The 15,999-nt window shown below is 40.6% G+C and overlaps 1 protein-coding gene across 2 annotated transcripts in view; it reads right to left on the bottom strand.

Moving 5' to 3' along the window:
• Positions 1 to 230: 230 nt before the first annotated feature.
• CLIC5 (chloride intracellular channel 5) overlaps positions 231 to 15,999 on the bottom strand; it is a 76,965-nt gene continuing 61,196 nt past the window's right edge. For both annotated transcript variants that reach the window (XM_009319680.1, XM_009319681.1), the window contains exons 5-6: positions 3,136 to 3,317; positions 231 to 851 (exon numbers count right to left, since the gene is read on the bottom strand). In XM_009319680.1, the coding sequence (XP_009317955.1) occupies positions 684 to 851; positions 3,136 to 3,317 (350 nt within the window). In that variant the 3' untranslated portion in view covers positions 231 to 683. The remainder of the gene's footprint in view (positions 852 to 3,135; positions 3,318 to 15,999) is intronic.

Genomic DNA, 15,999 nt, shown 5'->3' with positions numbered 1-15,999 from the left:
TTCACTCTCTTTTGCTTTAAACATTCAGATCCAACAACATCATGCAAATTTTATGCAAAGTAGCATCTGCAAGTCTGACATACTCACTCAGGCTTCCCCCTCTTGCACCAAGTTAAAAATAAATACCCTATAAACTCTTGGGCCTGCTAAGACAGAATATGCATTCAGAGAGCTTTCTTAAATAAAACTGCTAAGAGCATTTCTCCTTTAGGGTCAAACTCCTGTTTTTTCCCCTCTCTCTCTCTCTCTGTCATATTTTGCTCCTGCCTTAAGGATCTCAATATCACTGGGGGGAAAAGCATCCTTGAAAAAACCTACAGAAGAACCTAACTCTCTTATTTGACATTTCAGCTAATATCCTATTTTTAAAACTCCAAAGAATACAGGTGGTGATATACCCCCAAGATGATACAAGAAACTAGTAAAGTAGATTTATTTCCAATACTGATTGCGAATAATACTAGTTCAGCTAGATCTTAGGTTCAGATTTCAAAGGGTCTCCACCCTCCACACCAGAGCTGCCTTCTCTTTTCTCCAGGGAGAAGCAGATTCGTCCCTGACCAATACACTTGAACAGGTGCAGTCATAGGGATGCCAACCAGATAGCACAATGATAAATTATATCTTAAGGCAACAAGGAGAAGAGTCTGTGAAAGGGGATACTGAGCCACCTCTGCGGTCAGTTAGGACTTGCTGAGCCGCTTGGCCACGTCTGCGTAGGCTTGCTCAATTTCTTTGTCTGCCGCACAGGTGTTGGTGAATTCATCCCTGGCATACGCGTTCTTGAGGTACCGCCACAGCCCCGTCATCTCTGTCGGGAACTCAAAGTTGCGGTATTTCTTTGCGACAATCTAAATCAAAGACAAAAGAGGGGAAAAAAGCATTCTGCTGGTGAATTATCTCCAGATTCCTTTTTAGAGAGCTTCTTACTCTTTCTTGTCACATAATTAGTAGCAAAGGAGAGAAACACTTGGAGAATCAGGGTCTTATAATATAAAAGCCTGAAAAGTGACCATCGGGTGACCCCTGTCTTGCAAGGAGGCTACTTGGCCTAAGGACGCTCTAATGCAATGGCTTGGCAACTATCACCAAAATATGACTTTTATGATACCTGAAGTTCATTAATTTTACCATATTGGTGTTTGGTGGTTTTTACCAGTCTTACGTACATCACTTCTTAAAGCTGAGATGCCAAATAAGAGCGAGCTGATTAGCTGAATCACAAAAAGGAAGATAGATTGAAAGGTAAGTCATTAGTAACAATTAATACATAACATATTTAATAATAATTCTTATATTTGTTTAACACATTTAATTATTATATTTATATTGAACATATATTTTATATATACTATATTTCTATTTATAATCTATGTAATATATTTTGCCTGGCCAATGATGTCAGAGGATGTAACCATCTACAGCTGTGGGAAGGCTGTATCCGTGTTCACGCGAAGGAAAAATTCAGGGTGGTATGGGTACCATGATCGAGAAACCAAGATGATTTAGCGGGCATTAGAAACAGGAGTATTAGGATAAATTGGGGGAGAAAACGGTTATTTCAAGACTTGTTAGACTAGGAAATTGTCTATCAAGGGAAATTTTCGATTTCTAAAAACACTCAGGCCCTTATTCAGGAAAATAGTTAAGTGCATTCTTAATTTTAAGCACCTGTATAGTCCCATTGAAGTCAATGGGACTAATCTGTGCTTAAAGCCAGTTGGTTGGTTAAGTAAGTAGCTTGCTGGATTGGGATATTTCAGTTCTCCTGTAAGAACACACCATATAGAATAATCCTGTGGTGACAGAATGAACTAGCTGATAGGAAGGGACGGATTAGCTGATTTAATGAGTGCTTCCAATCTCTAATTTTTCTGACAGTATAAAATTGTTCCTGGGCATAAATTACATACATATGTGCCACAGAGTTCCCCTTTATTTTTAAAGCACATAGTATAGCTGTTTTCCATCTCAGATTTCTTAGGACAGTCACATTCTCAGAAATGACTGTGATTTGGTTTTATTACCAGGATCCACTTGGTATATGTAAGTCCAAATCCTGTCCTAAACTGCATTTAATTAAGCATTTTTCCTTCAATGATGCTTCACACACACACGGGGAAGATAAAACCTGCTGGACAACTTAAGTCAAGATTTTCACAATTTCCAGCACACATCTTCCATCAAATGAAAAAATAATTTACCCTTTTCTTCCATCTGTAAAATGCTTTTCAGGCAATATCCTATGGCTATGCTTGTCTGAGAAAGATTTTAATTCTCTTTTGACATCTTTCATTTCAACCCAAGGAACCAGTAAGTGGCCACATATTCATTTTGCATTGTCTGACTCCAGCATCACCAATGAAGATGAGCCAAAGAAAGAGCTAAACCTGTGAGGATATTATCACATTTCTTACCTGGTGACTTATGCATGGTTTTTTTTACTTTTTTTTTGGTTTCTTTTTGCATGTGTGCAATCAGCTCCCAGGCTCAGTTTATGTTTTGGCTTATGGAGCCAAATTAGATGCATGACTTGGCTTTAATTCCTAGCTTTCTTGCTTGCCAAGGTCTGCCAGGTACTTGCTTTATTCTAAAGAAACATGTAATCTGATAAATTAAATAAATGCAACATTTAGAAGTCAAGATGATATACACCATTTGCACTATACCAGCAACCATTGTACATCTTAAATCCTGGACCTCAGCAGTGACTTTGATTTGTTAACTTCTCTGCGTGAAATACCAGCTGGAACAAATATTCCCCAAAAAGATGGACTGCGGCTCTTAAGTTACAAATGAGTGGGAACTGACTAAAGTTTTGACATCTCTCTTAAGAATAATGGGAACTAATTAATATGAAACACTGCTGTTACTTGCAGCAGGGTAAAAATAAAGAGGTGGGATACTTAGATCTTAATATTGTCTTTGCCACTAACTAGTGATGGGACAATTTCCCCATGTACTAAATACAAAGTTACTTAAGTTAACCTATAGGAAACACCGAGGAGCAAAAGTGCATTTCAAACTCTGCTCATATCTGTGCTGAAATACATGTTGGCTTTAGCCCTCGGCTGTCGGAGCAGGGCACTTCACTGTCAGATAAGGCTTCTTTGACCATCGCATGACGTCTTTTACCTTGACAACATGGAGCTTGGGCAGAAGGTTGCAGTCGGCAAGAGTCAGGTCATCTCCATCCAGAAACTTGCGTTTAGACACTTTCTCCTCTTCAGTGCTGTCTGCATCAATCTCCTCTGGCAGAGGGGTTCTCAGATAGTCATCCAGCTTCTTCAGAGCCTTCACCAAGCCTCTTTCAAGGGCTTTGCCAAAAAGCAATGAATAAGTGATTAGGGCAGAGGAAGAATTATTTAGAAACCCTCATTGTCAATGGCTACGGGAGTATCTAGAAAAAAAGCCAAGAACCATTTCTTTGTTGTTAATTTGTGCTCCAATGCCTACACAATCTGATGACAAAGTAGCCCAGCAAGGTCTGCCTGAGGTAAAGCTCATCCTGCAATGGAAAAACAGGACACAGGAAACCGTCATGCCATGTCTTCTCCTGACTAGCACCAAAAAAACCCAGTGAAAGAGATCACGGAAGGAAAGAACAGCTTGTCAGTATGATATACCAATAAAACGCACACACCCTATGATATTCTTCTGGTCTGCTGAGGCCATCACACAGTAAATTGGAGATCTGTACGCCACTGTATTATTTTTCTAAGCAGCCAGGTAGGACTGCAATGAAGGGCAATTTTCTAGCATTACTTCAGCTCTGAAAAGTTGTAGTTTTACTACTTTTAACCCCCTTCCAGAGTAATTAAAGGCAATAGCAATAATTCCAGAGATGCTAACCAGAGCTCTACGGAGCCGGAAGACACACTACAACTGAAATGAAAGTAATATAACAATAATTAAATACAACGCTACACAACAGAGATGAGATATTCAGCCACTGTTAAGATTCCCTTCACTTCAGGTTCAACTCAGGTGCAAATTCTATTTTTCATATGTCTCAAATGGGGTGTCACAACAGAGAGGAGACTTTGGACCTCTCATTGCAATTACGAAAGACCATGTCCTACACTACTGCTGGCTCCAAAAAATTCTAGGCTTAAAATGCCAATTAGACGTAATGTACATCAGAGTGCAATTTTTTTGCTTAAAAATATCAACGCAAGCACAGAATTTGTGTTCTTACGCTTTACTGGCAGGATAATAGAAAAACTCGATTGCAATAATGAACTTACAGAAAGCTGAATGACTGTACGCAGGTTTACATGTTATTTAAACTGCAAACGCTCTGGGGCAAGAAGGGTCTTTTGCATCTCTGTTCGAAGGGTGACAAGCATGATGGGGTCCTGGCCCCTGACAAGTGCCCCAAAGTGCTAAAGCAATATAAATAAGAAACAGCAAGAATTTACAATGTGAAAAAATAACAACATGACTCATGGGCTTAGGGCCAGGATTTCAGCTGGTGAAAATTACCTGCAGTGATTTATACTTGCTGCAGATCTGGCCTGGAGTCAGCATTTAAGGCCTAATCCTGTGAAATCTTATATCTCTGAGTAACTTACTGCCATTTAACTTAAGGGAGACTACTCAATGTGTCAAGAAACTCAGGCGGTGTAGCACTACAAGGCCTACGGAGATAAATATATTTATGGAGCACAACGCAAGCTTCAAAAGGCTGCAGCCATCGCCCTGCATAGAGCAGCTTGCTGGCACAGGTAGCTCTGCTGGCTCTGCTGTCAGCCGCCCCTGTGTTTTTGGCACGGAGAGAAAGGCGGCGCGAACAGGGCCATTGAGAGAGCAGGAGCTGAACACCACAGAACATGATTTCTCTGCTGCCCTAACATCCATTAAACCTTGTGCCAGTGGTGGAAGTCAGATTAAGCTGCCTGATGTCTTGCTCCCACTGAAGCCTCTTGGCCAAGCACCAGGGAACCATACCAGCTCTTTTGTGGCTGACTCCTAGACACAGTGGCAAATCCTGGCTTAATTGATTGACTGGAGAAATGACTGCAATCCAACTGAAAACACCCCAATAAACATAGCAGGGAGGGAAAGAACTTTATTTCTGAAAGCAGAGCATCTAAAGCGACTGAAGTGCTGCCATCCATAAAACAAAAGCGTTGCCATCCACTATTTAATCAATTCAAATTGAATTTTGACAGTGACATTCTGCTGTCAGATGCTGGCAGTGGTGTCTTTAATCATCTGCAGCTGTGCTCTGCCGCACAACTTCTACTGAAGGGTAATAACTGCATAGCGTGTAATATAACCCCGTGTGGCAACACTCAACAGATTTAGCAATCTCTTTTTGGTTTGACCCATAACACCTGTTGAACAGATAATTCTCCTTCTCTTGGTCAGCCTCAGACTATGTCCTCTTACAATGAATTCATTTAGAGACAATGGAATCGAATTACTGTGATCTAATTCAATTTTGCACATTCGGATTTCAGAGAACTGGCTTAACGCTGAGCATTTCCCAGTATCCCCTTCACCCAGGAGGATCGTCGGTTCTCCAAGTGCAGTATTTCCAGTATCAGTACTACATTAGATGCTTCGTGCTAGCCCATGGGGACAGTTAGGTGTGAGTATGAAGACAGGAGCATCAGGTGGGATGTGTTTATGTAATTTTTCTGGAACTTATTAGGGTTGGGGCTTTTTTTGCTCTTATTGATATATCAAAGTGCGTCATGGCTGTCTCAAAAACAATGCCTGGATTGAAGCCTACTTGTGACAGTGGGAAAAACATCTATCTGAATTCATACTTGGCACTTGCATATGACAGCTTTAGGCCAGAAATAAGCGTATGTTCAGGGTTCAACGCATCTGTGACCTAATTCACAGGCTCTGCTGGAACCCACAGGATCCTGAGATCTGCCAGTGAAATCACCAGAAGGTCAGGACTATCTCATATCCTGATAGTCAAGAACTGGACGACTACTTGTGACTCCAATGACCCCATTTAATTAATCAAAACTCTTCTGATCCTAGTAAATCTCTCAGAACAGCCATGAAAATAGAAGAGTAGTGAACAAGGGAGAACTGCCTTTCTTCCAACTGAACAGTGACAGAATTTTGAAAAGTTAAGAGAATTAAGATCCTAAAATTGCCATTTCAGATGGAGTTTAGGTGCACAGTGTCAGATTTTTAAAGCCTGTCAATGTTTTTCAAGTCCTTTTTTTAAATCCATATGCAAATATCCACATTGCAAATCCTAATTTCTAGGTGCCCTGACACATTCAGATTTATCTATATGATCTGAAGCCTTAGGTTTCTTGAGAAGGTGCTCAGGGAAATCACCACTCAAAGTAGGAGGATGTGTAAAAGAGTCTCAAAAATATTGAAGCAAGAGGCTTCTAAGCCCCAAATCTCAGAAAGAGCCAAGTGTCTAATTCTGGTATGGGTGGGAGAACCCACCATATGTTTGAATTCACCAGTGACCTCCCAGAAGAGAGAGGTATCAAAAGCAGGTCAGTGTTTTCTTTCTTACAAAAAATATTGGGGGAAGTGTTGTGATTTTACCAGTGGTATAGGGAAAGCATTTTCCTGGAAAGTGGAAGACTGAGTTTCAAATGCCTTTTCAACATGATGTCAGCCCAGATCTGCCAGATGAGACTCCACCAGTGGAGTTATCAGGTAATTTGTGCGGCTCTCTTGTTGAACTGTTTCACTTTCCATAAATAACTCAACATTCAGTGAATCATGACGGAAGGCTGACACCACAGGTAAAAGTCAGAAAAACTAACTCTCATTTTCTCTCTTATCTGGTTGATATTTAAGCATTATGTGAAAGGTGAAAAAACATGAACAGAGACCAAGAAATAACCTCCTCAGAATATCCTACAGCTCTGAAGGTTTTGGAACTCCTGCTGAGGAAAGGGCTGTCTGGGTTCATATTACTGAGCAAATCCAGCAGAAGAAAGATTTAATTCTAAGCCTCCCATACTATGGCTATTTTGTGAAAATCTGGATGACTCTATACATTGTCTCCACTGAGAACACAGGGGACAGCAGGCACTCACCAAGGCAGGGGTCTTGTGAATACCAGTCACAGCACTAGACTGAATGAAGACATTTAAAAAGATGTGACTAACTAAAAAGTGACTAATTCCCCATTTGTGAACGTACTACCCACAATGAATTTCAGAAGTGGCTAAGCAGCTAATTCCCTTGGCAACTTATCCTCTTGGAAACATCATTAAATAACTAAATAGGTTTGCTGATAACAGCTGAGGCTCCATTGCAAGTCAATGGGTGGGATTAATCTTCCCTGAAGTGAGTAAATTAAATGAGTAGGTTTGAATTAAACACCCTGAGCTTCCTCTGTAGTCAGTGGAGTCTTCTACACTTGGTTTAGGTGACCCCTAAATTAGCTTTGTGGAGAACTTGTCCTGAAGTGTCTAATCTCAGCCTTGCATTGTCTTGGTAATGTCAGGGTGGAGGATTCAATATTACAACACCAAGTGGAACTATGCCTGAGAATGTGGCTCTGCGCTGCTTTTGAAATTTCTACCTCCAATTGCTTCCCCACCCTGCAGACTTTCAGTATGAACTTAGAGATCCCAAATGTGACCAGCTCTGCAAGACGAGCCCTGTCATCAGTTACCCCTGCAACAGCTGCAATGTCTGAACTCATAGAAACCAACTTTCTGGACAGTGAAATCACCAAGCACAAAGGCGCCAGCATCATATTGCCTCCACAGTGATGTATTTAATATAACTTCAAATTCCAAGAAGTTCTACCTGCGTATATACAAAATCTATGGTGGAACCATCTCTCCCACCCTTCACTACTCTTTCTCTGGGCTACTTAGGCAGCCAAAGACAACTTACAGCAATCGCAGTCCTGCCATGTCATCCCCCCAATAGTAAACAACGATATTAATAAAAAAACCTCACGAGCTCTTTGTGATTTTCCTTCTCCCCTCAAAACTATGCTTTTATACAACTTTACTTAAGAATCCTGAGTTAGAAGCCAGAAAAATAGCACTTTCCAACCTCAAAGCAACCACAGAACATTTAATGAATGTATTACCATCTGTCAAATGCGCAGGGTGAGGTTCAATTTAGCTGATGATACCTAATGCACAATGACGCTCTGTTTTCAGCAAAAGGTTACTTGATGTTGAACAATGAGATTAACAAATCCTGACACGCACAGAAATACAAATAATGTAACAAAAGTTAATAATTGGCAAAATTGTGCTCTCGGTTACACTGACATAAAAGAGGAGTAACTCCGCATTGTCAACAAGCTATTCCATATTTACTCCAGTTCAACCAAGAACAGACTTTGGCTCTGTTACTCAACTCTTCAAGCAAAAACTTCCTTAAACTATTAGCCTGTGGAACTATTTCCAGGGGACAAAGAGAAATCTTTGTGTCTTGAAGTATTTATACCACAACTGAACAAAACATTGGAAAATGTAATGCATGGAGCAATCCTGCACGTCAAGGGGAGGGCCAGATGACAAAGATTCATTACTAGGTACTCAGGGTGAAATTTTGGCCATATCAAAGCCCGTGGAAGTTTTGCTGTTGACTTCAGTGGGGTTAGGATTTCTCCAGCAGTTTTTAAAGCCAAAAGGGACTATTATAATCAGTTAATCTGACCTCCTAAATAATACCGGCCATAAAACTTCCAGTGCCGTTGGTCGTTTCCATCTTTATTTTCTATGGGTCAAATAAGGCTGAAGCAAAATGGAACGTAACTAGAAAGTAGTAAAAGAAAAATGGTTTGGAAAAAGTAAAACTGATTCAGACTGCCCACACCCACAGCATTCGCAGAGGTCAGACAAGGACTCTTCTTCCCCTTCCTTGAACTCCAAATATTTCCTTCCTTGTTTAATGCTGGGACGAGAAGAAATAGCAAAGCAGACAAAGCACATAAACGCTAATCTCTGTGGCCTAAAGGAGCCACTGGAAGGCAAATCATTCCATCCTAAAATAGTAGCCTCGGAAAAGCTGAATTACCACCAGGAGCCTCTCTCTCTCTCTTTTGAGAATAGGCAGACTGGCTACCTAAATTTAAAATAGCTAAAATTAGGTGAGGTGACTCTTATGTGTCTGAGTGGAACCATTTGCAGGATGAGGATTTTACTTGATAGTTATTATGGGAAGAGATGCAAAGCATAGAGGGCACAATAAATGCAATAAGAACAATTGATTCTTTGGCCAAATTGAACGTAAGAACTATTTGATTTATGTTAAAAGAGAGCAAAACTAGTTCAATTTTTCAACTAAACTTGAAGTAAAATAACATAAGATTTCCAAACAAGCATGAAAACAGAAAGAAAGCCGTGTTTTGGGATGGTTGGTTAAGTAAGTCGTGCCTAGAGATCCAGTCATTTTCACATCACTTTTAAAATGTTGGTAATCTTCAAAATTAATATGTCATTTCCAAATTAAAAAGATAATAACCTTTTGCTTCAAAAAGTTTAAGATAAAATATTTTTACTTTTCAAAACAAGTCATTATTCACCAAATTCAACCCACATTTGCCAATAATTCAGGTTACTCACACCCCCCATGGCATTTTTTGTCACATAAACATTTTGTCACAAAATATTTTCCCCAAACTGAAGTAAAATATATGTGGCCCTCTTCATAAGTGAATATCACTGCAAGCACAGTGACAACAAGGCTTCAAAGTCATCGAAGCCCAGCAACATAACGGCTTTTGTAGCCATCATCTGAAGCCACCTGAGACTGACCTCGGCAGGACTGCAAGTTTCTTAATTGTCAAGCCCAGGCAAGTTCAACAAACAATGATCCACGTCCAAAATTTCCTGCTGCTGCCCTGGATCACTGATTGATGCTTTTCCTTTTTACTGCTTTCTTCCACTGCCCTCCAGTAAGATTTATTCTGTAACACACGCAAATGAACTTGGTGAAATACGCAATGAGGGAAAAGGAGGAACAGTACATAAATATTCACAGTCTCACACAAACAATCTGAGATTTATTATTGCTTTAAAAAAACAAACCACCTTTCCTGATCACTTCCAGATTCACAGTTTTATATTATATGAGACCCAATACTGTTTTCTGGTAGGAGAGAGAAACCAGCTAAGAAACAGCAATTTAAGGTAAGAAAACAATATCATTCTACTGGTCTGACAGTCTGATTAAAGACCAAGGATTCATATTTTCACTCTCTTTTTTCTCCGTCCTGCTCATTTTTTTCAGGCAGGCTCAACAGAGTATTGTAACTTTAATCTGTATAGATTAATCCTTCTCACATGGAGGAGCTGTGACTGCAATATGCATGCCACTGTATTACATATTGAACAGTTTATCTTCCCCCCTATGATTTCAATATAACCCTCGAGATTTGAGTGCTGCCTTGATTTCTTCTGTTTAGCCATCTAAGAGTCAGGTGTCTTGTCTAAGCTGGTTATGTAGGTTCCCTCTCCGCTCAGAGGTACTAAGCATCTCCAGGGCAATTCCTTCCAGCTGCCTGAGACACCTGATTTAAACTGGTGTGACTCACTCCACACATGCCCTTCTCGCTGCACGAATTACAGACGAAGCCTAAAGGACTAGCTCGGACTAGACATCTAACTTTCAGGGAGGTGAAGTTAGGCGAGGTGAATCCTACCCTTTGAGTATAATTTCACAGTTCACCTAAGTGATGTAGGACAATACCTCCCCCTTTTTTTTTTTTAAGTTACTTAAATATTAGGTCTTACTCCCCAAAGGGCAAGTAGAGTGCCAATTTGAGCATTGCAACATCCTTTCCAGGCACGTTTCTGCCTTGTGGAATCCCCAGCTCTGAGCAGCGTCTATATTGAGAGGCAAATGAGTGGGCAGTCACTAAGAGAGCCATTGGAAATGCAGAGGAGAAGGATGGAGGTTGTATGCTCCCATGCATCCAAGGCATTTAGATGCCTAACTCTGGGCCAAAGGGAGTTTCTGGTGTGAGTCACCTCTCCTATTAAAGATGTTCCACTCTAGATAAACAATTCAATATTCACTGGAACAGAGACTTGAGCATGTTCCCACAATAAAGGTAAATGCCCATACAACCATGCTGAAAAGTTGTGATCTGTCTGTTTCTACTCACTTAATGAATCAAGGAATACCTAGTTGTGTACACTGAAGAGAAATAGATTAGCATCTCTTATTCCTCGACTCTACTTTCCTGGTTAGGGGTTTCTCTTATGGGACAGGGGTTCATATTCATCCTCCAGGTCAGTCAGGGCTGGGACTTGAAAAGGGATTTTTACTCCTGGTCAGCGCTCAGGTGAGCATACACCAGGAGTGGGAGAAGTCACATGGACACAGGTGCACACGTACAAACAGCCACACAACTGTGGTCATAGGCTGCCTTTCAGACACGGTCTAAACCAGGCATAAATAAGCACATATTTTCCATACACATTGGCGTATATGTTCTGTGTATGTCCAGCGAAAGAAACAGAGGTGCTAAACCCCAGGAGCACTTCAGCCACGACTCAGAGGAACATAGAGCTGAAATACAGACATTAGATACCCAAAGCAACCTTAGGAACCCAGACTCATAAAAAATCTATTGATTTACTTATGGATAAGATTCACCTTGTCTAACTTTAGTCATCTAAGTGTTAGGTAATTAGTCCAACCTAGTTGTCCAAGTATTCCTTTATAGAGAGCAATGAAAGACAGGCACCTCTAAAGGAAGTTCTTGCAGCTTTAGATCCATACTTTAAGATAAATCAAACTGCCCTTTAGAAATTGATTTACGTCCCTCTCTATTGATCACAAAAGAAGCCAGGATTATTGAATGACTAATATATAACTTTTAGACAAACTCAGGTGAGATGATCCCCCCCTTATCATCCCTCTTCCTTTCCCTCCCCACTCCATCTACAAACCCTTGATGATGTGGATTGATTGATTAGCGCTTCATCCCAAAAGTCTGTGATATTTTGACAGACCTGTCTCAAAAACTCCACAGAAGGTATGTCTCAGTCTCAGAGAGACTCAGAGAGACTGAGACCTTGATTCCCCAGGTACCCTTTCCTAAGCCAGAGCACGATGATTCAAGGGTTAAGAAGTTACCTGGATTTAGGAGACCTGAGACTCTTCTTCCCAAGATTTTCTACATGACCTTATATAAATGATTTAAATTCTCTGCCTTCCAACTTCCTATATATAAAATAAGGGTAATAGCACTCTTCAGCTGCAAACTCTACATTGGTAAAAGCAGTAATGCACCAGCCATGGATGTATGTTTCAGGTTGAGGGGGATAAACTGTAAATATAACAAAAAAAGAGGCATCATCCTATTTTTGTGATACCGTCTGTCCTACTCCCAAATTAAACCCAGTGAAACAGGTGAATCAATAATGTCTTTAAAAAGAAAATTAAACACATAATTTTCAAGCATCTAGAAAATTTGGTTTTACTTGTTTCTAGTTTTAGACTAAAAACTCAGGTTTCTTCCTTCTATTTTCTTATTTGGTTTTACAGTGGAGGCAAAAAATAAATGTAATACTTGTAACGTTACTGTGAAGAATGCAATTGGAGCACCTTCAAAGGCTGTTTTTTAAGAAGAAAACCCAGGTGTTCAAATGACACCAAAAGAAGGGTTCATTTCCAAGTCTCTTAGGAGTCCAAGCGACCCTGAGGGCAGGAAGCAAGTGAATGTAAAACTACTGGCCTACAAGTGCCCCAGGAAGAACAGTACCTAACTTGCATTTCACAAATCATCGTAACTCTGTAGCAGCACGTAAGTGACAAGCATCATTTCTACTGCACGTCCCCGAGGGCCTAATCCTGACCTCTGCGACGCTAGTCTTGTGCAGGTGTCCCCAAACCAACTGCAGACAAGCAGCAGCTGATTTGCATCAGAAACCTGAAAAACCCACCATCAAGCCCTGCAGATTATAAACCCACTTATTTATAGTATGAGATTATAACTCCGGTGTCTTGTTTTTTAAGATGCTGTGTGTTTACTCGGAGTGTAAAGTTTTGTTTTACTAGCAAAGAGCAAACAAGATGATTCTGGGACTAACAAAGAAAAACTAACTACATGTTTCTGCATTAAAATAAAAGTAAAGTTAGCTTCTGGTAGAGAGTGCGACTGAGCTTTAGTGACAGTGCTGTGGGGACCCCTTGTGTTCTAATATTTAAGCAAAGAAGATTGTTCCTCTACAGGCTGTTGGTGCTTGCATATTTAATATCAATTTCTTTCAATCCCAGGCATGTAGAGGAATAAAGTCAGCTTTTGTTTACACCAGGATAATCCCAATTACACTCCACTGATTTCAACTAAATTATTTCACTTTAGCAGCGGTGGAGTGAAGCCATGGGAGGGGGAAACACAGCGATGCCTAGCTAGCAGCACCTGAGGATGAAGTTTTAGAGCTTATTGAGTTCCCAAATCCCTCAGTTCACTTAGGAAATCTCAGTCCCAAATTGTTTTATTTTAATGTTTCCAGTATTTTCTGCCCTTTGTGTTCAAAAATTGTTACTCGGATACAAAAAAAAATGAGACGATGAGATTTACAAATGACCCACATCTTAATTCTTTTCCATTGTTTCTCTGCTTTGGAGAATTTTTGTTTCAAGCCCCATGAAATGACTTAGGGATCATTGTGATTATGCCTCAACTTAACCTCTCCGAAAGGAGCAGAAGCAAAAAGAGTTATAATTATGTCTGCATGTATGAAAAATTTTCAAGCATCAGTGGGAAGGTCATATTCCCTCTGTTGCAACTGTACTGTTGCAACAAGTATTAAGAACATTTTTCCCAGTTCTGGTGTCCCCAGTTAACAAAGGCTTTGAAAATTCGAGCAAGAGGTCAAAGGAGAACAATAATACGGTGCTCAAGGACTGGAAACAAGCCTCAAAATATCAGGTTTGAAGGGTCTATTTGTTCAGCTTATCGGAGAGAAGGCTGAGAGGCCAACGTGCACAGATGCTCACCCATGGACAAAACATCTGGGAAGTGTGAGGGAGCTCTTCAGCCTTGCTGACAAAGGCATGAAAAGGTCTAATGGTTGGAAGCTGGACAAATTCAGTTTCCACATTGCCAAAGTAATGAACTCTTTAAGGAATAAACAAGAGGGAGGGGAGGTGGACTTACTTCTTGGGGGGTTTATAAAGAGACGAAGAAAAGGCAGGCTTTAATCCAGTTCTGGCAGAAATGGGAGAAACTGGGCTGGAGGGGGATAGAGCCGCATGGGCATGTCATGGCACTTTAAAGTCCCTAATATCATCTTTTAGGTCTTGGAACAAGAACTGAGGTAGGTTGCCTGCACCACCCTCAGTGTCACAGAGAATTTGCTACTCAACATTAAGACAATGACTGTAATTAAATCTCATGCTTCAAGACTTAAGATGCTTGGAAAGATCACAGTATCTTTTCTCCCAGTGTGCAATTAATCAGATGTGTCATGGGGCTTACCCATGGCCATCTGGTCATTCTCTTCTAGAGATGGTAACAGTTGGACCAATGCCTTGGAGTGGTGCAGAAAGTCTTGCTGAGTAGATGCCTTCCTCACATGTTGAGTCATGCTAATTCCAGGTTAAGGTCCAGGAAATATTTGTTTTTCAGCTTTGACTGGCTGAATCACCATGATTCACCTTCCTCTGCAGTGCAGAACATGGTCCAGCTATTGCCATCAGCTGGGCATCTATCATCCAGTAAGTCGTCGTCGTTCCCCCCCCTTAAAGGGGCATTGTGCATCAAAGACCCTTCAGTTTCTCCTATTCTCTGCTCTGATGCAAAATAACTTATACTCTAAAGGCTGAAATAATGACAAGTTTGCTCAATGGGCAAAACTGACTGGGCTGTGATTTACAGGAGATAGTAGTAAATAACCCACAGTTCCTTCTAGCCTCAAACTCTGTGAAATTCTGATTTTTTTCCTGCATTCAGAAGAATCAAGATATTTAGAAAAGAATTATGTCTCCAATTCCCATTTAGTCACCTTATTCCCAGCACTGTTTTCAAGCTAAAGGTCAACGATTTAAGATCTGATCTAATAAAGAAAATTAGCAGCACTGATTTTCAGTTATGTCGCATTCTTCTCCTCCCTGTTATTTTATGAAGAACATTTGCATGCATAAAACAAAAAATATGTTTTGGGAAAAACAGATTCTGGGCCAATCCTTCTCCCTTTGAAGTCACCAACAGTTTTGCAAACTGACTTCCAGGAGCCAGTCACTGGGCTCTCTATCATGTGATAGCTTGCTCTACAATGGCTAAATATAAGCCTGTGAACAATCCTCTCGGGACAATAAGACCAGTTGGGTGCTTAAATCTGCCCATTTGCTTATATAAGATTTGGACACCACTGAGTAAGGCCGTAACTTCATCTAAGCCCTTGCTGTGGGGAACATACTTAAGATGCACCAAGTATATTGCAACGAGGGGAGTTACCCACCAGTGCGAAACCATAAAGCAATGAAGTTAAAAGTCAATTCTAAATAATAATGTAATTTAGGCCCCCCATTCCAGCAGCGAGGCGCTTAATTCCTCCCAGGACTGCTGCCGCTAGATTGCTCTAATCCACTTCCAGCTGTGCTACTGCTGCTGTGTGCGAGCATGGGAGCTCAGCTGGGAAACAGAACAAAGCATCCCAGTAAAGCCAGCAGCGCTTGGAGAAATATTCAAACACACAGGGGAAATAATTCCTTCTTAAAGAAGAGCATCTGCCAACTACCGTTCCCGTTGCAAGTATTTTAGTCTAGGCCTGGCCTGTGCATATAGGCCCTGATTCAGCAAAGGCTTGAGAACATGCCTTAATTTGAGCACATCATTAACCTCGTTGACTGCAGTATATATTGTCAACTGTTTTTTAGGGGTTTGCATATTCTCTGTCTTGAACTTATATATATTCTTTCTTTTTTTTTTTTCTCTCCCTCCCTATGGTATGCTATGGTTTCAAAGTTACTTCGGCACAGATGTGTCAGAAAACGGTGTCTGCTAGTACATTAATTGTAAATATTTACTGTTCCCAGAATGGCTGCATCTAAGACTGCTCATCAGGCATACCA

This window comes from Pygoscelis adeliae, unplaced genomic scaffold, assembly GCF_000699105.1.
Source record: "Pygoscelis adeliae isolate BGI_AS28 unplaced genomic scaffold, ASM69910v1 Scaffold121, whole genome shotgun sequence".
Classification (NCBI taxonomy): Eukaryota; Metazoa; Chordata; class Aves; order Sphenisciformes; family Spheniscidae; genus Pygoscelis; species Pygoscelis adeliae.
Note: the sequence above shows the minus strand (reverse complement) of the source record. Positions and strands in the feature narration are given on the sequence as shown.